At 53.9% G+C, this 23775-nt stretch overlaps 9 protein-coding genes across 9 annotated transcripts; 5 read left to right on the forward strand and 4 right to left on the reverse strand.

Moving 5' to 3' along the window:
• Positions 1–1493: 1493 nt before the first annotated feature.
• Positions 1494–3170, forward strand: KVR01_003303 (uncharacterized protein). Its single transcript, XM_044786004.1, has 2 exons — positions 1494–2190; positions 2368–3170. The coding sequence occupies exons 1-2, from the start codon at positions 1629–1631 to the stop codon at positions 3060–3062; spliced, it is 1257 nt and encodes a 418-aa protein (XP_044648318.1). The 5' UTR covers positions 1494–1628; the 3' UTR covers positions 3063–3170.
• A 215-nt stretch (positions 3171–3385) lies between these two features.
• On the forward strand, positions 3386–5079 carry KVR01_002934 (uncharacterized protein; the record flags this gene model as incomplete). The annotated part of the gene is made up of 2 exons (XM_044787229.1): positions 3386–3491; positions 3569–5079. 2 exons carry the CDS (start codon positions 3386–3388, stop codon positions 5077–5079), a joined length of 1617 nt encoding a protein of 538 aa, XP_044647949.1.
• A 226-nt stretch (positions 5080–5305) lies between these two features.
• Positions 5306–6664, reverse strand: KVR01_002141 (uncharacterized protein; the record flags this gene model as incomplete). The annotated part of the gene is made up of 2 exons (XM_044789316.1): positions 5306–6136; positions 6206–6664. 2 exons carry the CDS (start codon positions 6662–6664, stop codon positions 5306–5308), a joined length of 1290 nt encoding a protein of 429 aa, XP_044647156.1.
• Positions 6665–7288: 624 nt separating this feature from the next.
• KVR01_002522 (uncharacterized protein) lies at positions 7289–9494 on the reverse strand (the record flags this gene model as incomplete). Its single annotated transcript, XM_044790177.1, has 3 exons — positions 7289–7303; positions 9246–9351; positions 9436–9494. The coding sequence occupies 3 exons, from the start codon at positions 9492–9494 to the stop codon at positions 7289–7291; spliced, it is 180 nt and encodes a 59-aa protein (XP_044647537.1).
• Positions 9495–11021: 1527 nt separating this feature from the next.
• On the reverse strand, positions 11022–12976 carry KVR01_003206 (uncharacterized protein). The gene is made up of 4 exons (XM_044791244.1): positions 12590–12976; positions 11963–12533; positions 11795–11810; positions 11022–11723 (listed from the first exon to the last, which is right to left on the reverse strand). Exons 1-4 carry the CDS (start codon positions 12842–12844, stop codon positions 11642–11644), a joined length of 924 nt encoding a protein of 307 aa, XP_044648221.1. The 5' UTR covers positions 12845–12976; the 3' UTR covers positions 11022–11641.
• Positions 12977–13840: 864 nt separating this feature from the next.
• Positions 13841–14389, forward strand: KVR01_003155 (uncharacterized protein; the record flags this gene model as incomplete). The annotated part of the gene is made up of 3 exons (XM_044789488.1): positions 13841–13877; positions 13946–14057; positions 14188–14389. 3 exons carry the CDS (start codon positions 13841–13843, stop codon positions 14387–14389), a joined length of 351 nt encoding a protein of 116 aa, XP_044648170.1.
• A 199-nt stretch (positions 14390–14588) lies between these two features.
• KVR01_002625 (uncharacterized protein) lies at positions 14589–15617 on the reverse strand (the record flags this gene model as incomplete). Its single annotated transcript, XM_044791160.1, has 2 exons — positions 14589–15504; positions 15562–15617. 2 exons carry the CDS (start codon positions 15615–15617, stop codon positions 14589–14591), a joined length of 972 nt encoding a protein of 323 aa, XP_044647640.1.
• Positions 15618–18497: 2880 nt separating this feature from the next.
• On the forward strand, positions 18498–21301 carry KVR01_002879 (uncharacterized protein). The gene is made up of 3 exons (XM_044788160.1): positions 18498–19048; positions 19662–20120; positions 20226–21301. Exons 1-3 carry the CDS (start codon positions 18717–18719, stop codon positions 20770–20772), a joined length of 1338 nt encoding a protein of 445 aa, XP_044647894.1. The 5' UTR covers positions 18498–18716; the 3' UTR covers positions 20773–21301.
• A 193-nt stretch (positions 21302–21494) lies between these two features.
• On the forward strand, positions 21495–23227 carry KVR01_002040 (uncharacterized protein). The gene has a single exon (XM_044792582.1). It carries the CDS (start codon positions 22295–22297, stop codon positions 22889–22891), a length of 597 nt encoding a protein of 198 aa, XP_044647055.1. The 5' UTR covers positions 21495–22294; the 3' UTR covers positions 22892–23227.
• Positions 23228–23775: the final 548 nt, after the last annotated feature.

Raw genomic sequence — 23775 nt, forward strand, 5'->3', positions numbered from 1 at the left:
TGTGCCTTAAGGGGCGCAGCCATGACCAATTGAGTCAGCAACTGCGAGGGCTTAGTTTGAGAAAAGACCCGGGTATCGGCCCCTGGCCTATTTCAGTAATGACAACTTACGATAGTACGACCTCTCATAGGACAACTACCTGCCGGTATAGGACAGCCTCTCATGGAACAATCTCTCATGGCACAACCTCATGCAGCATCCCCAAAGGTTGTATAGCCTCCTGGTCCACACCTTATAAAACGGCTACATTGCAATGGGCTATCGCTTGGAAGAACCCCTGAGATGCCTCTTCTCTTGGCCGCGCTGCCTTTGAAATGGCCTTGGCAAGCTACCTAGGTATTTGTCTAGCGTCGAAGGTTATACAGACACACGAGAAGTTTTGTAAATGTGGTTTCGTAGACCAGCGGAATAACAGCTGCTAGGTACCGTTGTCCAAGTAAGGATGAAATACAATGGGCTAAAAGACGTGTGTAATGAGATGACTATGTCTGCTGGCGAGACTCGAGAGCCAAAGATTCAGACATAGAAATAAGCCTCGTGGAAAACCGCGGTCGTGGTGAAAAGAGTGGGAAGAACTTTAGACGGAGGTATTTAAGGAATCATTACCTATTTCTGAAACAACAAGCGTTCAAGCTGAGTTCCAAGCATGCAAGGTTACGTTTTCTATCGCCAGAGTTGTTTAGGCACCCTAGGTATACAAGCCTAATCAGGCATACGGCCTTCACCACCCACTGATAACTACCCCAGGGGAATCAGATTCTGGGAGGACTTTGGCCGTGCCGTTGACGTGCGAGCAAGGCTGAGAGCCAAAAGCAAGGCTTCAAAACGATGGTTCGCAGTTGACTTGCATACAGGTATCACAAGGCCTCAGGATCAGTGGGATGTGAAGCGTGGCTGCCATATGTATAACCTAGAATGCATGAGTGCTCCCAATCGACTCATTGTACAATTAATTGCTTTCAAGCGCAATGAAGATACAGAATCTGTCAAGACGCCTAGGCCAGCGCTTGAGAGGGTCTCTTTGACAAGACCCGCGAGCGGTCCTGTCGGTTGCTGGTCAAATTGGTCGTCCTTGCAGGTATTGGGCTTTACAGGTTGTGACCGACTACTAAGTAATTATGCTTGTAACTCATAAAACAGAACTTGATAAAGTCTTGAGGTTGTGGCGTGTGGTGAGAAACGGCCAAAACAAGTGCCCGGGTATACAGCAATATATCAAGAGTGTGACAAATTTATGGGCCATTTGAATGCACGGGGGTACCAAGTTGTTGTCGCGTGGAATAAGGTTTGGGAGTGATCTTTGATTGCAAATGCATTGGCCCCTCGAGCCTCGGCAGTGTGCCTGCCCAGGCAGTGTGGGTGCTGTTTTTGGCAAGGCCATCGGACGGTTAGAGTCGCCGAGCGGCCCAGTTGGGTCTGGGCTAGGCCCTGTAAGATTAGGTGGTGGGCCCTGCGGTAGGACTGTCGACCCGTCAGGATGGGCACCCTCTGAGGTCATGGACCATTTGCATCGAGACATCTGACGGCGGCATTCCAAATACACAGCAGTCGTCCCGCCAGGTCCGCTCCGACGCGTGGTCGTATCAGAAGACCAGTCTTTTGTCAAGCAGTCAGGCCCTGGATCAGTGATGCCGAGGTCAAACGCCTTGGTCAACAAGACTGCCTATCTTTTCCATCGGACCGCCCCCGGTGGTGCTATATCAAGGCAGAGCACCGGCTCGTCTCATGCCGGCACCTCCTGGTCGATCAACGTTCAAGCACTCAGGACCCACAGGCATCAGACCCGCCGTCTTCAACTTCACTCGACACCTAGCAACGCCCTTTATATTCTCAAGCAACAGCTCTCATATCGCCAGCAGCCAGCCTCGTCAGTTGAGCCATCCGCAGCGAGGCACTACACAACAAGTCGAGGCCGCCCTCAAAGCCGCCCTGGTCCTCTCGGAACAGCCTTTCTTCTCTTCCCTGCGGTTGCAATCGGCGCCGGCGTCCTCACCGGATACATCTCGCTCAGTCCATTCTCAACAGCCACCAAGGCTTCATCATCCTCCGCCGCAGGCATGTCGTCCAAACTGATCCCAGCCAACCCGGCTGACGTTATGGTCATCCGGAATATCACGCCCAATGTGGTTACATTTTCAGTGCCCTTCAAGAGGTTCGGCACCATCCCTGTTGGCGGCCGAGGCACGGTGGGTAAGTGGTTGGCATTGGCGGTCGCCTTGCTCTAGAGTGAGACAAGACAGCATTTGTGCGACGTGGTGACTTCGCGCATGAGCACTGCACCACGCGGGCTGGAGGGCTGGAGGGCTGGAGGGCTGATCACTCGCCACATGGCACATGTACGCGGAGGCGGCTGACACAGGATCCTAGTAAAACTCACCTCTGGCGCGCTCGCCGTCTTCTCACCCGTCGCCATGACGGACGATGTCAAGGCCAAGCTGGCTGAGCTGGGAGGCACCGTCAAGTACATCATCGCGCCGGATATCGAGCACCACATTTTCATCACCGAGTGGCACCAGGCCTATCCCGAGGCCAAGATCATAGGCCCCGAGGGGCTGCCCGAGAAGCGCGTGAAGCAGTCCGCGAACGACCCCAAGATCGGCAAGGAGGAGTTTGCCGTCATCTTCACGGCCAAGGACAAGCTCAACATCAAGGTTGACGAGGAGTTTGACCGCGACTTCCAGTACGAGTATGTCGACAGCCATGCCAACAAGGAGCTGGTCTTCCTGTACAAGCCCGAGCGGGTCATGATCGAGGCCGATCTCATGTTCAACCTGCCTGCCGATGAGCAGTACTCGAAATGCCCCGAGAGCGAGAAGAAGGTCGGGTTCCCTGGCAAGCTGTTTGTGAACATGCAGACGACCCAGGGCGAGGCAAAGGGCATGAAGCGATTCCTGTGGTATGTCCTGAGCGCAAGGGACAGGAATGGCTTCAACGAGAGCGTCAAGAGGATCAACGATTGGGACTTTGACACACTCATCCCATGCCATGGAGAGACGCTGGTCGGCAACGGAAAGGAGACCTTCAGCCGGATCTTCGAGTGGCACCTCACTGGCAAGAAATAGGTGGGGGTTGATGTTGGGTTGGGTTGTGTTGCCTCGGTTTTGCAGATTATGGAGCGAAGAAAGTTGATACCTGTCCCGCAATAATACCTCTCTCTGTCTTTTGTGTTCACATGCGCATGCGTAAAATACGTTGACGTTTGCTACCGCGTACATTACGCACGGGCCCCACAGCTATCCATCTGCCATCAGATAAAATGCAAGGCGGCAGGGCAACACTTTGACGCAGCAGCCACGAACAGAAAGGTACGGCGGCAGGACGCACAAATGTGAAGCTAGGCTGTTGCGCATCTCCTTGAGTTGCGAGAACAAGACTGGGCGTCTTCATGTCCCTCAATGGCAGGCTGGCCAGCCTGCGCCGCCGGCTCGCCCATGGCCCGAGCCTGCTGCCACGCCCGCAGAGGCGAGGTCTGAAGGCGTTCATTACCAGAGGTAGGCGTGTTGCACACCTGCCCACTGATGGGCCCCCAGATCCTGTACTCCAGCAGCTAAACGAGACTGTCCCCCAGCCCCCGAACCTCAAGAACCGCTCCCACCGGACCACTTCCGCCTCGCCGTCAAAGACAACATTGCGACTGGGCCACAGGATGGCAAGCCCCTGCCCACGACATGCGCCTCGCACATCCTTTCCTCCCACGAGTCCCCGTTCGAAGCAACCATCGTCCGGCAGCTGAGGGACCGTGGCGCCCGCGTCGTCGGCAAGACCAACCTGGACGAATTCGGCATGGGCACACACAGCATCAACTCGGCTCACGGTGCCACGGCCCAGGCAGTGGAGCATCAGGACAAGACTGTCATACTGAGCGCGGGAGGCAGCTCCGGAGGTAGTGCCCTGGTGGTGGCGACCCACAAGGCGGATGTCGCCCTGGGCACCGACACGGGCGGTTCTGTACGCCTCCCGGCTGCGTACTGCGGTGTCGTTGGCTACAAACCGTCCTACGGCATGATCTCGAGATATGGAGTGGTGCCATATGCGAACAGCCTGGATACGGTCGGCTTCCTGGCGCGCAATGCCGGGCAGCTGCGGAAGCTGCTCGTAGGGACGGGTCTGTACGATGAGCATGACCCACGCGATCCGACAAGCCTGTCATCCTCGGCAAGGGCCCGCTGCACGGCGGCCAGGGAGTTCTACGGCCCGGGCGGACCTCGGACCGGGGACGAGCAGGACTGCAAACAGCTGTTGCAGGGTCTGACTTTCGGCATCCCGGTCGAGTACAACATTGAGGAGCTCGAGGGACGGGTTCGCCACGCGTGGAAGCAGGCAGCGAGTTTCCTCCGCGACGAGCTGGGCGCCCGCGTCGTGCCCGTGTCGTTACCATCGACACGGCACGCTCTCTCCGCATACTATGTCATCGCTCCGGCGGAGGCATCCTCAAACCTGGCCAAGTATGACGGCGTGCGCTACGGGCTGCGGCAGCCCGAGGTCGAGGACGGCCGGGCAAGGGGCCCCGAGGACGTGCTGTACTCATCAGTCCGCGGCAGTGGCTTCGGGGCCGAGGTCAAGCGGCGCATATTGCTGGGCTCATACACGCTGAGCTCCGAGGCTATGGACAACTACTTCGTGCAGGCTCAGCGCGTGCGCCAGCTCGTACGCCGCGACTTTGATGCCGCGTTCAAGCTGTCAAGCCCGTTGCGCGACGCAGACCGTGATGACCAGCAGCAGCAGGTCGCGCTGGCCGACATGGACGAGCGCGTCACCCTCGAGAACAAGCTTGGCCCGGCGCAGGTGGATTTCCTGCTCTGCCCCACAGCGCCGACCTTGCCGCCGCTGATGGACACCATCGAGCAGGACCAAAAGAGCCACCGCGCCCTGGAGGCGTACATGAATGATGTGCTGACCGTCCCGGCGAGCCTGGCGGGGCTGCCAGCCGTCAGTATACCCAAGAGTACTGCTGCCGAGAGCCTGCCGGCTGGGGAGCAGTGGAGGGGCGATGTGATGGGCCTGCAGCTTATAGGGCAGTATTGGGACGATGCGAGGCTGCTTGCTGCGGCGGATGCCCTTGGTGCGCTTTTGAAGTAATGCGCGCGGGCCCCGGGCGTCGACGAGATCATGGGCCGATGTCCACGTTGACTTGGTCAACGATACAATATATTCCTACAACAAGTGCCAGAAAACCTCTGTCTCGTTTCCAAAATGAGCTGCATCGGCAGCTTACGATGATGCACTTCATGTCTCAAGCCCAACGGTGATGTATAACGGTCATGTATCCAGCCCAGTTCAGCCCTTTTTATTTATCCTATCTGCTTCAACTCGCCAAGTTTCTACTTAGCTCTATCTTGATATTATACATGCTCTGAGGCCACCACGCTTCATCGTCTGCTTTATCTCCCATGTCGATCCAACCTCGCTCCCGCGCATATGCAACGACCCTACCCAGCTCCCAAGCCCCTATACCACCTATCCACCATACCCCATCTAGCAACAACACCAGCACCAGCCAGTGGGCGAAGATGTCCATGGCAAGCCGCTGAACTGGGCCACTGTCGGCGTCCTGATCTTCGAGAGTGTACCCCTGTGACCTGGTCGCACCGCGGCCGGCTGCTTCAACAGGGATGTGCTCGAGCGTCGCTTGCACCATGTGTAGATATTTCGTGGATACACGGTTGATGAAGGCATTGACGGTGCGCCGCAACGGCCGCGAATCTGTGCTGTTCATGGTGACACGTGCTGTATATCTTCTCAACCAAGGGGCGACATTCGACAGCCTGCCGAGAGAGGGAGGGTGCAGTGGTCCCCTCGGGTCATCTGTCTGTGACCCTGGCGTCTCAGGCGACAGCCCGCCAGGCCTGCGATCGCTAAAAGTTTCGCCCAGCACCGCCTGGAACACCGCGAGAGCCTCCATGCAAACCCCAAGGCCCTCACTGCCGTTCGCCGCCTCCATTTCGACCTGCCTGGCCCTTGCGCGCAACTTTGTCAGCGCAGCCCCCGAAGTGGCTGCCAGTATGGGTAGAAAGAGCCGCCGTGTCTCGTCCGAGGGCCCATTCTGGGGGCACACGACGTTCACATCACCAAACTCGATTTGCCGCAGGCTGGTCCTCTCACTGTCTCCTAATACCGCCACCGCCGGGTTCTGAGCCTGATCAGCAAGGAGCCCGACATACGCGGAGTGTACCGCACGAATGAGTGACATCCACTGCGAGCGCACCGGCACGAACTCCTCGGGCAGCCGGTTTCCACCCCCACCCGACTCCACACAGCATACGCGCATGAGGCGAATGCGGACCCAGTGGCTCGCGGAGCCGTAGAGGAACATCAGGGCCGCATTCGCGAGGACGTGGTCATACCGCTCCGTCGACGGGATATCCTCCTGGATCTGCCGCAGCGACGCGGCGTGGTGCTGCTCGCCGAGGACCAGCAACTCCCGGATGCGGACGACGTCCGGACTGCCTGGGCTCGCCTCCAGGAGGTCGTGACACTGGCTTGCGGCTGCGAGCGCCAGCATCGAGCTCATCAGGGCCTTGCTGCTGATGGCGAGGTTGGGGATGCCGACATGCAGTACGTAGAGGTCGTCGCGGTCGAAAGCGATGGTGCGGCTTGTGTGCGAGAGGTAGTGACCCAGGAGTTTGAGGTCTGGGGCGTCTAATAGATGCGCACAAAGGCTCATTATACCATTTTGGTGTTCGTCCAATGCGAATGAAGCACTGGGCGGACTGTGTATTGACGACAGCTCTCGAGAAGCAGTGCCCGACGTTGGGCTGACGCCTGCACAACGAGCATGATGGCCATCTGGGGGAGCTAGTCCACCCCTCTGAGTCCTTAATTCAGGACCAAGTCTTTGCTCAGAGCGACAGTCGTCATTGGGGTACTGGCAGACTTTATCAAGGTCTGTACACCTCGTGCACCGAGGTAGACGCTCGTCACACTATACTTGGCCGTCAGAAAACCGAGAGCTTCTGAGCCATGAAGGCGTGGATGGCTCACCTTTCTCCGAAGTCTTTTGCAGCGATAGCAGCCACGCCTGCTTTTTGTGTGCGGGCGACGTTTGGGTCTTGAGCTGGAAGACATACTCCGTGAGACACTTTTCAGGGCAGTAGAGAGACTGAAGGTGCAGACATTCTCGACTTTAAGTGCCACAAAGCTCTGACTGTGCTTGGGACCATGACGAGAACGTGTCGAGGCGCAGCAGTAGCGGCTGATTCACGCCAGTCGCCCTATTGTAATCTCACGTCAGATTGCCAATGGTCTAGCAGATCCATTGAATTTTTTATTGGGAGCTTGGCAAATGGAATCATTGTTGCAGGTGCTTATATCAGATAAGTGAACAAATAAACTTTTGAATCCAAGAGTCTCACTATTGATATGAGGTCGGATATTCACACCCGCCAAAACGGAGGGTACACCCATACCAGGGAACTCGGAGATCAAAATGTGTATTTTAGCGCTAAACCACGAGTAATTATCCCATATGGTTACCCCATAGGAGGTTGTCCCATAGGAGGTTGTCCCATAGGAGGTTGTCCCATAGGAGGTTGTCCCATAGGAGGTTTTCCTATAGGAGGTTGTCCCATAGGAGATTGTCCTATAGGAGGTTGTCCTCCTATGAGAGGTTATCCCTTGGGGCTTGGGTATACCCTCCGTTTTGGTGGGCGCGAATATCCGATCTCATTGATACTATTCTGAAATGAGCGTGGGACCACCAGTTGACCTCAACACAACACCTCAGGCGCAAAGAGTTGTGCAGCCCTCGCGTTGAAGGTGAAGACCATGGCATGACAGCAACGGGAGCGCAACTGCCAAGTCCCACGCTCTACCGCCCGGCCAAAACACCATAATAATCACTCTACCAATTGGTCATTCCTGGCAGCACTTGAGTATATAAGTGCCGTACCGCCACGATGTCTGGGTGGGTTAAGTAAAGAGATCGAAGTCGATAGTGTGCGCCATGCTGCCTTTGAATATACCATACTTGCACTGCCTGCAGGTGTGGCTGGGCTCAAGATCCAAGCCCAACTCAGTGCCGTGGATTGCAGGTAAGGGAACATGACTCTGTGGCCGGACGTGACGTTCGTGGAAAGCGTTTACCGCAGCATAGGCGGTGCTGCAAATATACCGAGACGTTCGAAGCAACGGGATAGAGGGCTGATGTCCTCAAGTTGCAAGAGAGGTGCAGTCATTTTCACCGAGGCAGATCTGGAGATATTCCTGTCGTCAACATGACCCAAAGAACACACCCACATCTCATCATTGTATGACTGTTTATAGGGCTTGGCAGCGCCACCTAGGCCAGAGAGGTCATACACGCCTAGGGCGGCCTTTTGAAGTCTGCAGCCGGTCCGCCAAATGCCTGGTGGTCTGAGAAAAGCCCCGTGACGGAATTTGGCTGATTGATTACTTATTTCATCATAATCCAGCAGTTCAAGCTCAAAAGTGTCATTGTGCCCTTCGTCAGGACTGTCTGCTGAATGCTACTCTGAGTTCCCTGGACTATACTATATCTTGACAGACGGCCTCTAGGCGGATTGGGTCACTCTCGGCCGCAAACTAGTATCTAGAGGTCTCGGGCCCGACATCTTTGAGCAGGTGCTCACTGATCAACAATCATGTCAGGAGCACTGTCGGCGTCAGCTTACTATTTATCGCTCAGGCTGTCCAGCATCCAAGTCACACCACACGGACGTCACATCAGGAATATCTCCAATCCAAATGCGTAGAAAATTCGATGGTATGGTGCTTATAAATACTGGATTCCAAGTTAAGACAACTTGGAATTATAGCCTTCTGGCCGGGGCATCTGTCCTGTAATATTTAATAGGTCCGTCCTATTAGGCCTATAGTGAAGGGTTTTAATTTATATACTTAAATAGCATATACTTCTATACCCCTTATTCCTTTTACTTTTTAAATGTTTAATCCAAAAAAGAAAGTAAAATTTAATAATATTACTCTTAATTATACTGCTGTACAGCTGGAAGGCGTCCACACACCACACTCTAACTACCATTTCGCTACAGGCTGTTCGAAGCGCACTCTCCCATGCCTTATGAAGCGCGTCCATCACAATACCCATAATAATCATGGCGAACAAGGTGTATCATTGGACCCGAGCAGCAGGCCGTTGTCCGCGCAGCCTGCAGACAATGCAGTGATCGTGTCAAAGTCGCTGCTCCTGATGCAGCAGAACTAGAAGTAGAATATCTCAGCGCCGATGTGCCGGATTGAAACCACTAGAACAAATCATAACTTACGCCGGGAGAAGCGAGCACATTTCCGTTGGCGCTTTGGCAGAAGTTGTTGCTGGCAGCGACATTTTCGTCGATATCTTTGCAGAAGAAAGTCTGGAATTCCCCTTGCCTGATTGCGAGACATTAGCACTTGAAGGTCAGTCAACGCTCCAATTACAGTTGATGTTGAATTTATCAGGGTGACCTCTCATACCCGAAGACGGTAGCACACACGGAGAAGAGGATTGCCACGGAGCTGATCGGAGCGCGCATTGTTAGCGATTGGGGCTGTGTTGGAGCGAATTCGGACAAAATGGCCAGGCTGGCGATTTATTCTGCTAATGTTGGAATAAGATTGAATATGCAATTGCCAATAACAAATGAAAACATGGAAGCAGCAGAGTTGGATCGTTCGAACAAATAAATGAGTGAATCAGTTCAACTTGTGTAACGTTATCGGTTCTGGGATGCGTCGAAGCTGTCGTAACAAGAGCTTGGCAGACAGGCCTTCTTCCTCGGCAGAGTCATGACACAAGGCCATAGTCCTATGACAGTTTCTCTTGTGTCGCAAGATTGCCTTTTCGCATATCAAGAGTACCTGGGTATCCGCCTCCGGCTGCGATTGCAGAGAAGTCACCTGGACAGTATCAGCGACCCACGTTGACACTAAATGCACTAAGTATGAGATTGGGATCAGCTCCATGTCAAATGCGAGTCATGATTTCGGCCATAATGATCCATCTTTGTGTCGAGCTCCATTTGTTTTCAAGCAGTCTCGTGCTGCCTGCAGTGTATTCGCAGCCCTCGTGTAATCACAATCACCGAAGTCTTGTCAGGGGGGGTTAAAAAAAGAAAGAGATTTTTCGTTTTGGCCGTGACTCGACGGCATACAAGGGATCAGTTTCAGCCACGATAGTGGCAAGGGACCCCGGCGGTTTCACCTGTGTCGTGCTGCCTTGATGCTGACTTGAGTGAGGCTATAGGTCAATGATTCCATCATACCATGTGTAGCACCAAAGATCTCATCACCGGTAGAAGACCGAGGGAACAAAATGCAATTTGAGATTACTGGCTTCCAATGTATGCCTACACCTTTGCTTCCGAAACTATTGCTGTCGAAGTTCGAATGCGGTCTGTCTCATGGTAGTCTGTTTGTCTTATGGACCGCTAACACTTCCAAAGTTAATAGGGTTCGGAATTCCAGTCACCAACTTAGGTATGCGGACACAGACCACCTAGCGAGTGCTTCTTACCCTTACTTTTTCTTTGGTATGACAAGATACGTTTAGCATCGGGACACTCCATAGTCAGTGGTGGAATGATGAGTATCGAGCTTTACTTGCCAACCTAGGTATTTTAATACGTCCGTCCCCCGCTCAAGGACTTTCAATGTTCATTGAAGGACAGTTAGCACTAAGCCCAAATCTCTCTTGAGGAAGAAGGAATCAATGGAAAATACAGCGATGCAGTGCCGCCTTCCTACTTAACCTCTTATATATAAGTTTACTTCTATTCTGGGTGGTTTCGTTTTTAATCCCCATACATCTAAAATATACATGGCACCTTCATACAGTGGTAAACGCTCAAGACCCAGCGTTTGAAGAAATATAGTGCCAATAACAGTGGAAAGAGAATACAATACGTCTGTGGGCACGTGGCCTCAGCCTCGTGCCGCACAGACAAGGCTAAAAGGCATCGCTTCCGACGGCGCCACTCATGAGGATCGTCGACACAAGTAGCCCAAGGGCTAAGCTGCCACGGTGCTAGAGTCACAGCTGGCAAAACAGTCATACGGCGAGATTGGGCAGGACGCAAATCAAGTACCACATTTATCACTACAGTAACATAGTCGTGTTCACAACAATGTCAAACCTTCATGGAGGGGTCACCACAGCTCATATATCTCCCGAGTAGCGCTCCCGTAGAGGAGCGTCCCATCTAAGGTTGTCCCGTAGGAGGTTGTCCTGTTCCGAGGCACTCGGAACGGACTTTTGAAACAGTCAAGGAACCAGTTGCTGCGTTATTGCAGTCAACTTAATTGAAGGTATCTCGTCTTTGTTCAAATGTTGTTCTGAGGAGGACTTCAGGAACTATAGCCTACAGAAACCTGGGAAGCTTTGAGGAAGGTCGTAGTGTAGGCTAGTAGGCCTGATTACCTAGGTATTCATCCCCAACATGTTCCACGGGAGGAGACTAGGTGCCTAGGTATCATATACAAATCAGCCTCACAAGACGTTGGAGAGTACATCTGATCATTGGGTATCAACAAGGCTACTCTACTGCTCACAGGACCGTTTCGCACAGCTAGGTCGCCTGCACAGATGCCACAGCCTCGTAGGAAATATCTGAACAAAACTTGTGTAGGTTCCTGTCACAGATTTCCCTGACCTGTACGGCCCGGGGATCATAGTGCAGGAACTTCACTCCGTGTTTGCTCGAAACTCGTTGAACATTGATCGCATGCGAGCTTCTTGACCCTTTGTGAACTCTACACGACATTGGCTGATATCTGGTTAGCAAAGTCCCATTTCGATGATTCAGCCAGTTAGCAATGTCGGTGTCGTTTAACTTACTCGTCAGAATAGTCCACTGCAGAGAAATTCAAAGTCAGCACTTTTTTCATATCACATAATGGCTCCATCTCAAAAATAGCACAATACGGCCCGAGAAACTCCCGAGCAGCGGATGTTACCACAATTTTGGACCCTCATAGAGCGGTCGAGTGATGGGGGGTTGCTTACTGTGATTCTTGTAGTTTGGTGGATCTTTGCCGAACAAACAACCAGTCCCGACGTTATCACAGACACCTCCAATCGTGAATGTATCGGAGCCCTGTGGATAAGTATCGTTCACGTAATCTCCGGGGCCGGAACACCCGCCTTGGAACACATGGTACAAACCAAGCCAATGGCCTGCCTCATGAACAGCGATCTTGCCCTGATTGAAGCCCCAACTGTTCGTCCCGTTAGGTGTAGTCGTAGAGCTTATAAAGCAACCGTCGATAGACTTGTCGAATTCCGTGGGCTGGAACGTGCTGTTCGGAGCCCAGTCACCACTGCCCCACGGCCAGGTTGACCAGCCCGTACCTTGGTTGCCAATGCCGACTGTTAGGTACGCGATATAGAACAGGTTCAGGTCGGCGTAAGTGCCTTTCCGGAGAGCCTGCTTGACCACGTTTTCGTGGTCGTCCCCCTTGTTTACACTAGCGAAATCCTCATTCACAACCCAGCGGGTCTCTGCAAGCTTCAGGTTGAAATTGTATGGTGCAAAAGATTCTTGGATCAGCTGAAACTGTGCGGCCATCGTGTCTTCCTTATTGGAGAGTCAGCCAGGTCGAAACTGTGCTTGCAACAAGAGCACAAGCTTACTGAAAGGTATCCGCCCTCCAGCGTCTCGTTGAATGCGACAACATGCTGATAGACATTGATATCGATAACCTCATCCGCCCGTGCGCCGAGGTAGCTTGGTTTTGTTCCAGTCTGAATTCGGCTTTCCAGCAACTCCTTGTGGGTGTCGGAAAGCTCGTCTTGACCACAGACAGGTTGCGATCGCCTCAAATAGGGCACGACTGAGGCACCCGCAGAGCCCAGCAATGTGAGCGGCACAATGATACCGGAACGCATCTTGAGTGCCGGGGTGAATGATGCTTGAGGGAGTCAACGCAAATGGCCTAACAACCATCCATGTTGAGAATACAGCAAGAGCGGTTCTCGTATTTATAACATGGCAACAAGCCACACAGTAGTGCAGCGAGCGAATTTAAATGGGGAAGGTTGCATTGGAAAAGGGCCTGGTGGGCCTGCTCGGCACTCTTGGCCTCGGGATTGCCCCATATCTTTACGATGTGCATGGTTCGATAGACAAGAACCTCGTATTTCAAGTCCATATCCCTAATGTTCGCTGTACACCCCATTCAGCAGAGCAGTGACGAGCGAATGTGCCGACAGATCCGACTCATTATCACCGAGTCCCACCGCCGCGTGGTTAATGGGAGCAAAGGACAAATACTATTTCATTTTGGCGGTGCTGAACTTTAGAAGACAGACTGCCTTGCAATGTTGCACCGACCAGTCCTTTTGCTCCGTCGTGAATCAAAAGAAGAGCAGAAGAGGACCATTACCGCAGAGAAGACATTTGGAAGTGGATACTAGGTAGAGAGTTGTTTTCCTGTGTCGCTCCCGGGACCCTCTACTATGTAAACCGCGTGTGGATGTGCAAGTGAGGACTGATAGCACCACAGCTGCGGCGCGGACAGAGCACGTCTTGAATTGGTTCCGACCCCGAGACGAATCTGTAGCTGCTATAAAGTCTTAATAATCCGCTTTCATGTTCCGCAAATGCGCAGAACGTGTTTGGTGCCCGACAATTTGTGATGTTGGCGTCGCTTTCTGCACACATATACGCTGCGGATGCCATAATTTGGCTGGGTTACCCCAACCCTGGCTTCAAAGGATCCGTCCGGTGAGCGATTCCCGGCTGGCAGGACAACAACACCAAGACCAATGCAAGCTACACCCAACACCGGCTACATAGGTCTGGACGGCACTTTGCATTCGAACATTTGTGCTCAGCCGACTAATTGAACGTCCCACGACCTTTTCGAGGCTCAGCAATTCGAGATGGCGTCGAAGAAGGACCAGCGCAGGCCTGATCTGGGTAAGCACATTTGACGAAGCCACTGCCACTGCCCTCTTGCGACAAGCAGCTGACAGCGACTGCCACAGTGATCCCCTACCAGGAGCCGCTGTCCAAAGGCGACAGCCCCGAGCTCTCGTCCACTCTCTCCCAGACACTGCCCATGGCAGCGATCTTCATGCGCAACCGCTACATTGGATGGTGCGTAACCTCCGTCCCCGGCTCTGATCCCATGCCGCGACTGCGCCGGCCACCTCGGCCTCGATGGCCTATCCCGCAGAGGCGCAACCATTCAAGCAGTGGAAACTGACAGTGCTCGATGACCATGTAGGGCGGCCGTGGTTTTCAGTGTCCAGAACTGGCTGGGCGAGAGCGAGGACAGCCAGAAGAGCAACAGCACACCCGGTTACTTCTCCGTCGGCATGTCGCTCATGTCTCTGATCGTCACATACCTGCCCATGTTCCTTCCTCCTCCACCCGGCACGCAACGAGCGACAGGAACTGAGGCTGCGCCACCAGTCCCCCCTTCATAGTTGGACTTACACAATGTGGAGAGTTGGAGGCATCAATGACGAAGCAAGCGTCCTGACGATGATCATCTGTCTTCGTGGGCGCGAGTACGATACCCGCAAATAGTAATGTCACCTCTATGGGCAAGCTCAACAGCCAATACCTCCAACACAAGGCTCCAGAACAAGCATGCTAGGCCCGGTCCTGGCTCCCCTACAGCCCCTACGCTGTCACCGGCACAGGAAGCTTCCTTCTCAGTCCCGTCACAATGTCCAAGTAATCTTTCTCATTCTCGTCCGTGATGATCCCGTGCCGAACGAAGAAATCCAGCATCACCAGGCAGCAGTTGGGCTTGAACTCCCCGTTCATCATCGCCCTAGTCACTTCGTCCACGGTCATCAACGAGAACTCCTGCACCTCGCCGTCCTTGGGCTCAGGCCGCATGTCCTCCTCGAGCTCCAGGTCATACACGTAGAGGATGGTAGGGCGTACATGGCCCGTCTTTCTGTTCTGGCTCACATACGTCGTGATACCGGTTGAGACGATGTTCTTCTCAACATACGAGAGCGGCAGCGCCGCCTCCTCGTCCGATTCGGCCACAATGCATTGCCACGGCGTCTGGTCGGCCTTCACTCCGCCCGCGACCGTCGTGTCTAGCATGCCGGGATACGTGTGTAGGTTCGCGTCGCGGCGAGCCACCCACACTCTTAAGCCTGTCGACACGGGTTGGCTTTCATCTCGCACGTAGGCCGTCAGGTGAGCTCCGCGGCTGCAGATTCCGAACAGCGACGCGGCGAACCGTTCTAGGCATATAGGTTCTGGCTTGTGAGGTGCCCTCGACGGGTAGGCCTTCGCGCCGATGATGCGTACCATCTCGCTGTGAGATGTCAGGTTCGGGAAGACTGAAGTGCCCAGCGCGAGGGCCCCATCAACGACGGTCTGCAAGGCGGCATTGATGCGATCGGCTTGGTTCTCAGCCACGGTGACCTGAACAACCCTGTCTTTGTGATCAATGGAGAAGCCATCTTCCGTCCATGGCAGCTTTGCCACAGTGTCTGGAGTGAGATAGCCGTGTGCTCGGGAGTCGTTAGGAAGAAGTAACTTGTAGAAGCCGTGGTAGTCCCAGCCGATGGGCACGCTGGTGCAAACGACATGGTGAGCTGGGGACAGCGTCAAGGAGGGTAAGGTTTCCTACTTGTCAACACTTCTGATGAGGTCGATCAACCGCCGCGGCTCGGATTTGTCGAGCATGTTGTGCTAATTCCTTGGCCAAGTAACTGCCTTGGCCAAAAACCAATATTTGTTGCTGTGATGTGAAGTTATCAGATGGTCACTCAAGTGCTACATGCCTAGGTACCTACTTAGCACTTGAGACAAGTACTTGAGTACTTGAGTAGGCATAGCGAGGGACGCATTTTGAGGGAGCCAGCGCAAGGGTCCAACCCTACCTGGTACTTACACAGTACTGTTTCGACCGGCCAGCGGCTTGGTACCACAAATTCAAGAGACAATTTCAAGATTTTTTAAGCTAGGTCAACTTTAACCATATTATATTTTTTATTTAACTATTTATTTATTTATTATCTTCTTAACTTTTAAACTAGTTATTAGTTTATATTTTAAGTATAAAGTTAATAATTATTTAATATATATAATTATATATGAGAGAGATTCTGCAGCACTTCTAAACTAATATATACCCTAATACTAGGGTACAGTAACTACCTAGGTAGTTGTTCTGATAGTTTCTCATTCCGACAAGACCATTTTATTCGCAATACTACCTAGGTACCTATGTTCCCTGATACCTAAACAAGTAGGTATCAATTTGAATGCAAGCAAACCTTGGAACGCGATCTACTCTCTTACTCAGACCGTTACATTCAATGCCGTCAGTCAACTTGTGGGTGCGCCTGTAGATAAAGCAGCGTTGCCGATAAGAACACAATCGGCAAGCAGCAGTTAGAATGCCACAGGTGACCCAATGCACCTTTGTATTAACCACAAGGGCATTGAGAAGCAATATGGTGCTGAATAAGCTGACCTACTCAATTTTATCAAACGCGAACTTTAGAACGTGACGTCCCGAACGCTCCGGATTCACGCCAGCAACACAACGGCCGGCTCGACGAGAAGAGCGGTCTGGATAGGGCGGCCGACAGTGCGTAATAGATGGTCTGGTCAAGGTGGTCCTCGACGGTTAGGGTCATCGGCGCAAAGTCGCAGTTGTGGATCGGCAGCAAGATGAGCGCCACAAATCTGTCTGTCAGCGAGGTCTGCTCCGTCAGCGCCCCGTCGCGTCGATGCAGAGGCAGAGGCAAAGGCAAAGCAGCGCGATCGAGGTGGCGAAGAGGGTCGCTACAACTGAGAAGTCTAGCTGGGGCCCGAGGATCTCCTTGTTTCCTTTGTCTTCGCGCGGGGCGGCTGCTTGACTCTGGGTGACGGGAATTGGGCCAGCAGGCGCTGGAGGCCTGGGAACTGAGATCGCTCGTGGTGATGTAGCGTTTTCCCTTGTCGGCGACGCCATGTAACTCGATGACTGGCCTCCGATAGAGGCACCGCTAACGGTGACAGATTGCAATGCCAGTTTCACATTGGTATTTCCGGACGCCCCATACTTGGGTCCCTGTGTTCACATCTGACAGATTGAGTATCAATTGATATGAGACGACTAACAACAGGACGAACGAGACGACTAACAACAGGACGAACGAGACGGCTCTCAACTTTCTGCCTATGTTGTCTTTCGAAGTCTGACACAAAATTCAATAGCTGTGGGTATGGGCAGGCTGGTCAATTCTGTCAAAAGAAAGCTGGGGAATCACTGGACACCGGTACGTGTGAGCACCTGCTGACGTTGGTCGATATTTGTTGTTCATCCGAACGATATACCCAGCTCAAAGAGCACAAGATATCACTCAGTATACCGCCTATCAGCGAGGTCTGTAGAAGTTAGGTCTGCTCATCAGGTAATACGAGAACGCTCGATAGGCCGGGCTTCAAAGCAGTATTTGTCGTGAATATACCCACGATCTCTGTGCCCCAGGGTGGCCTTGAAGGTGATGTACTCCAGATGTTCCCAGCTCTTCCACCTAGGTAAGTAGACGTCACACAGCAACCAAAGTGAGACACTTGAGCACATAGTCCAACATGAATGTTTCAGGGGCGCCACCGCTGATATTCAAGAGGACTACACCAGCCGCGACACACACACGAGCGGAATGTTGATCTAGGATGTGAAAGGCATCCTCTGTATTTGGTACGCCGTAGTGAAGGTTCCCGAGATGCGCGATTCAGATTGATTCAGTTGTACTGAGACGAGAAAAGACTAGTAATTTTATCTGTTTGGCCTTTTATCGACAATCCGAGAACAACTATGTAAGTAGATAACACGGGTGTGAACTAGGTTTGAACGTCCTGAAGTCTGCTGGTTCAATGGCGTCCTGATTGTTTCCAAATTCGAATATGGACCATTGCAAAGACTTCTGTCTAGACCGGCGGAGAAGAAGACGGCCCTTTCCTCGCGGCAAGAATCAAAGTGCAAAGATCTGGGGCTCGGATCTGACCGTTAATAAGCTTTCTGGTAGCGCGGAGGCCAACCCAACCTGACATCGGCTAATCCCGTGAGCTGACACTCATTCTTCCGAATAGGGTTCTGTTCTGGACATTAACTTTATGACTAAGACCCAGGAGCACGCGACAACGTCTGTGCTGCAAGCTGCAGCTTGACATGTGTAAGAGCTGAGCGCGTGGTGAAGCAAACGGCTAGCAGGTGGGACCAGCAGGATCCTGCCCAAGGCTACATATCTGCTACAGGTCGGAATGATTCCGAGATTGTCGAGCTGGCAGGCTGGAAGGATGAAACCAGAGGAGAGGGGGGTGGTGCTTCGACTGGGCCCAGGAGAAATGATATATATCGGTTCATAGACCCACATGGAGCAGCCAGGCCAGGGATGCTTTGGTTGGGGTCCAGGGTCTTGACACCCAGACTGGTTCTTCAATTATTACTAGGGACTTATTTCTGTGTTGTACACCACGAGTATGTGCCAGGATGAGGTCTGACGGTAGCATAGCTGAACCTGTCGCTGCTCAAGTATGTGGGAGTGCAACTACAGCTCCCAGGTGGAAACACCGAATACCACAGTACCGGTATGTCGTCTCGTTTCGACGCCTGGCAGGGCACCGGAGGCGGCTAACCCCGCGTTTGACGTTTCTCATCCTGTGGTCCAACGGCGCACCACAGCACCACAGCGTGGGGTGGGGTTGCGTGGCCGTCTGGAATGGAAGGTTAGTGCGCGGGTGGAGCGGGCGTGGAGCCGCAAAGCCCCTGAGACCCAGGGAGATCCAGGGATGCTGGCGACAGGCTGGGCCCCCCGACTGTGTGTCTGCTCCTGCGAGCGTCTGCCAGCTGAGGCGAGGTGTGGCATTGATGATCTCCCCGGTGGACGTGTCAACGTCTGTCTGTCCTGTCTCGAGGAGCCAACGATAGTTTATGCAAACACCCTGCCCTTAGGCCACCAAGGAACCAAGGAACCCCCGCGGCTGACAGCACAGCTCCGAAGCAAAGCTCTCAAGCTCTCAAGCTCTCGACCGCCCGACCTCCCGACCGCCCGATCACGCTCGCCGCCCATCTTACCCATCGCCCTCACGACCGCTGTTGACTGGGACAAGACACACCACAGGTACTTTGCCCCTCCAGAATATGTCAAGTTTCCTCTCTGGACTGTGAGTCTGTCCTTGACCGCCTGGCCGGCCATCATCTCCTGCTCGGCCCTGCCCTTTCCTGCCCTGTCCTGCCCTGTCCTGCCTTGTCCTGCCTTGCCCTGCCTGCCGCACGTGTCGCCCGTCTCGATGATCATCTGAGGAGGACATGGCAGTCCCAGAAACGGGATGCAGACGACATAGATGCAGATGTGACTTGTGCCTAGCCCCCAGGAACCCAGAGGTCACCGCCGCCGCAACTTTTCACGAGCATGCATGCTATGCCCTACACCTGCCCTGCTCCGTGCCTTACCCTACCTTACCCTACCCTACCCTGCCCTACCCTACCATACCCTGCCCTACCTCATGCCCTATCCTGCCCTGCCCTTGTCTTGGCGCCTGTTGCACTCCATAGGCCTAGTCTGCCGCCACTCGCGTGCCCACTCAGATTCATGCCCATCGTGTCTTTGTCTGCTGCTTGGGGTCGACTAGAAGAACCCGGTCCCGTCCTCCCCACCCTCCCGGGAATGCTCATCCATCCACACGAATTGTACCTCTGGCCACTTGGCTGTCCGTCACTAATATCCCTCGCAGACGGTCACGAAGCAAGTCACGAGGAGCAAACAAGAACACTGGCCGCCCCGGGACACCCAAGGAGGCCATTCCCGCAGTGCCCTCCCCTACTCAGGAGCAGCACAGAGGACGCACCCTGGACGGCGTCCTTCCGCCGCTGCCCCCCTCAGACTCCCTCACCAGGTCTGTCGGCGCCACGATGGCCTCAAGCGCCAACGGGGATGACGCCCTCAAAGCTTACCACCTGCCCCACCCCCTCCCCGCCTGGGTCAACCCGGCCTATGCCAAGCACATCGTCAAGGGCAACTTCATGACCCTCAGTGCCCGGCCCAAGACCGTCGAGCAAGGCGAGTGGATTGCCCACCAGTGTGTCGAGCATTACCGCAACCTGTGGCACTTTGTACGAGTTATATACGAGAAGGAGGAGAACGGCTCCAACATCTGCAATGCCACCACCTGTCCCAAGATGGCTGCCGGCCCGTAAGTCTCCCTCACTCGGTCTCGTGGCAAACAAACCTCTTGGTCCTACGGCCACCAGGCTGTCCCAGACCCACCACGCCCGCCCATCGTCTAAGCCCTCACCAGGAACCACTCGTACACATGGCTAAACAGCCGCTACGAGCCCGTCGAGCTGCCCGCCTTCGAGTACATCACCCTCATGCAGCGGTGGATATCGGGCAAGGTTGACAACACAAATGTGTTCCCTACGGATCCCGCCGGGGTTTCGTACGCCTTGAACCCGGCCCTCGGCTCATCCCCGTCTCTTTCCACCATCAGCGGCGACGGCGAGGACTGGGTGGGCCGTCGCAGTGGGTTCCCCAAGGAGTTCATGTCTATCTGCCAGACCATCTTCCTGCAGATGTTCCGCGTCTATGCCCACCTATACCACGCCCACTTCGTCGAGCCCTTCTACCACCTCAACTTGGAGAAGCAGCTCAACAGCTGCTTCAGCCACTTCCTACTGACCGCCACCAACCTCGACCTGCTGCGGCCCCACGAGCTCGAGCCCATGCAGCCCCTCATCGACCTCTGGGCCGCCAACGGCACTTTTCCCCCCGAGTCAAAGGCCTATCAGATGGCGAACCTGGCCGCGGGTCAGACCCTGCTGGCCAAGGCTGGTATACAGCCATGATGTCCCTGTGATGGCCCTTGGATTATTTGCGTGCTCGGGCACCTCCCGTCCTTGGGAGACATGGGGAGATTATCTTGCATGACCTGGGACGCCCCCCCCCCCACCCCCACCCTTTGGTGGAGGGGGCACTCTGAGCACTTGGTAAGGGGTTGTTGTGAGCAAATAAGCAAAATTGCATGGCATTGCGAGTCTTGTTAGACCTTGGTTCATTACACTCTTGGGGTATAGGCGTACAATACACACTTCACAATACTTACTATCAGTCATGTCATAACAGCTTCATATTTGCCCTCGTCACGACCTATCCCTAATCATTAGCGCAGGAGACTACACAGCGGTGACACGTGTATGGTCTAGTCTAGGCCCAGGCGGACGACTTCGGTCATTTATCGACACCCGACGGCGTCCTGTAGATGTGTCTCGTGAACACGGGAAAAAACCCGTGTTCCTTTACAAGCGAACGCATGACTCTGGAACTATTCGATCCCGGCAGCTGCCCGGCTGTGCCTGCCCGTGGTCTTTACTTAGCATCATCATACATATTGTTACCCTACCACCGCCGCAACCCCCGGGAATTACGTGATGCTTACCAGAGCCTGTGGCCTATGGCTTGCCCATTTTTACGGAAATTTTCGCTACGGTATTGTTGTGCAGACCGTCTAAATGGAGGTCTTCCTAAGGGGGCTATCCCCCGAGAAGCTGTCCCTTAGAATGTTGCCCTATATCAGCAGGAGGTTGTCCTATGTGTGATTGTCATATTTGATGTTGTAGTATAGAGGTCTATCCTCCAAAAAATTGTCTTATACTGATAGAAGATTATTCTATATGAGGTTTGAGGGGTGATGCCGCGGTCGCGTAGCAGACAGCCGAGTCAAGCTTGTTTGCTACACCATCGCAAGGCAAATAGCCCTAGGGTCCACCGGACCACAGAACTAAATCCATAGACTATGCAAACCGGTTTTCGCCCCGTGGCTTGTAGCGCCTGAGCCCTGGTGGTGAGGCAAACAGCCAAAGGCACGGTGTCATGATAATTGGGATGGTTGCTTTAACCTCGGGGTATTTGAGGGCGTACAAATCGTCTGCACTGGTGTGCCCACACGCGAGATGTTCAGATTTTATCCTCAAGTCCAACTGACAGATCACTTCCCATGTCTGAACACAGGCTCCGGCCTCGGTGCGGCGGTCGACTCCTTCCCTTGACACCAGCCCTGGCTCGCAATGGGCGGAGTTGTGCGCCTTGGAAATCGATTTTGGGCTAGAGTACGAATATACAGTAGCCAGGCACCATGATTGTCTCGGTGCTTTAGCTCCTGGCACCGGGCACGGCTGCCTTGAGCCGTCATGCGGCGGTTCTAAGCTGAGGTCTAACAGCTTCCTCGGATGTACGAAGGCATCCATTTTTTTTTTCGAGGAAAAGCAACACCGAACCTACCTGACCCCTGAGCTTTCAGACACGAATAAGCCATACCCGGACGTTAACATCAAGGAACAACCCTCGGATTGGCCGCCCGTATCAAGAGATATGGCGGACGAGATCGGTACTGAATGCGACCAGCCACATCCGAGGCCGCGCAGGATCAAAATCCGGAGGCGATCAACGGGCATAAGAGACGAGGCCACGCCAAAAGATGCTTCTGGGGGCTTCCTCCCAACCGGAGACGAAGAAAGACCGACGACATCGCTCAAGACGGATGAGCAGGAGGCTGTAGCAAGTCGCGAGCAAGGATTGGGGGAGCCGCAGAACGAGCTGCACGAGATTGAAAGAGCGGGCCAAGCCCTACAAACAAGTACGCCCCGGCGCTTGAGTGGCGACAGCGGCCTGGAGAGCCCCCGGCCTCACGTGTGCGACTCTCAATCCACTGGGCCGGAAGAGGCCAACAACCCCCAGAGCAATGGCGAAAGAAATGAAGCCGATAGCCCAGATGCAACTGTTCCAGGGGTAAGATGGATATCGCAGGAGGACCTAGAGAAACTCATACCCCAGGGAGTCGACCTCTTTCAAAGTAGGAGAACCGACGCAATATACCATCTGAACCACCGGGGCGAGAGGGTTTGGGTGGTTGACAAGAACGGGGACTGTGTCATTGCCCAAACACCACCGGAAGGGGCTGATGGATGAGATGTTGCGTGGAGGCAAAATGTGTCCCGGTGAGTCGCCGAAGGGGAGGATTGTCGCGACTCAGGCGGCGGCGATAGGATGGAAACCTCGCGCGTGGATTGTTGTTGTCGTTGTCGTTGTTGTTGTTGTTGGGAGGGCTGCCTCCTCTTGGAGGCCGCAGGGCGTGAATTAATTGAGGCGATGACGATGGAAGTCGGGGGTGCCGGCCGACAGGCGGGCTGTGGCATCTTGGACGTGCAGAACGTGGTGCAGACAAACCCCCACGTGCCTGACAATGGGTGGCTGTGCGGCAAGTACTCCGTACCCGCCGTAATAAGCTTCCCGCGCCGAGGTCAGTGGCTTCTATCCAAAACAGGGGTAGGCTGAGAATGGAACGCAACTACCACAGCAAGTCAAGATAGACTCTAAGGGTTGACAGGAACTACGGGGCTGTGCGTTTCAATTGGCCCTGGTATTTTGCATGGTGAGGCAAGTCAAGATTGCGAAACGAAATTCTGGAGGCAACCAACCGGCTCTATGAAGTGTGGTCCGCAGGTTCGACAAGATATCCCTCTCACAGAGTGATACTACATACCTAGGTAGTAGAGACATGAGTCTAAGTATACTGGGAGGAACGTGTGGGGGGTGGTGATTCAGGGTCTACGGAGTGTGTGTCGAAAGGCCGAACTCGACCGCTGTGGGCTATGAATTCAAGATTCAACCACTCATTCCTGGTGGCAGGCACGGAAAGGACATGGCGAGAAAACTAGGAGATTTATCGCAGCCAACGTTATAGTATCACAAAGTGAATCGAGCGACTGTGTGCTTGTGGAACTGTGGAACTGTACGTCAAGATGGAGAGGTCTGAGGTACCGCGGCGGAGCAGCTCGGACAGTCCCGGTGGG

The sequence above is a fragment of the Diaporthe batatas genome (assembly GCF_019321695.1).
Source record: "Diaporthe batatas strain CRI 302-4 chromosome Unknown Contig00003, whole genome shotgun sequence".
In the NCBI taxonomy this organism is placed as follows: domain Eukaryota; kingdom Fungi; phylum Ascomycota; class Sordariomycetes; order Diaporthales; family Diaporthaceae; genus Diaporthe; species Diaporthe batatas.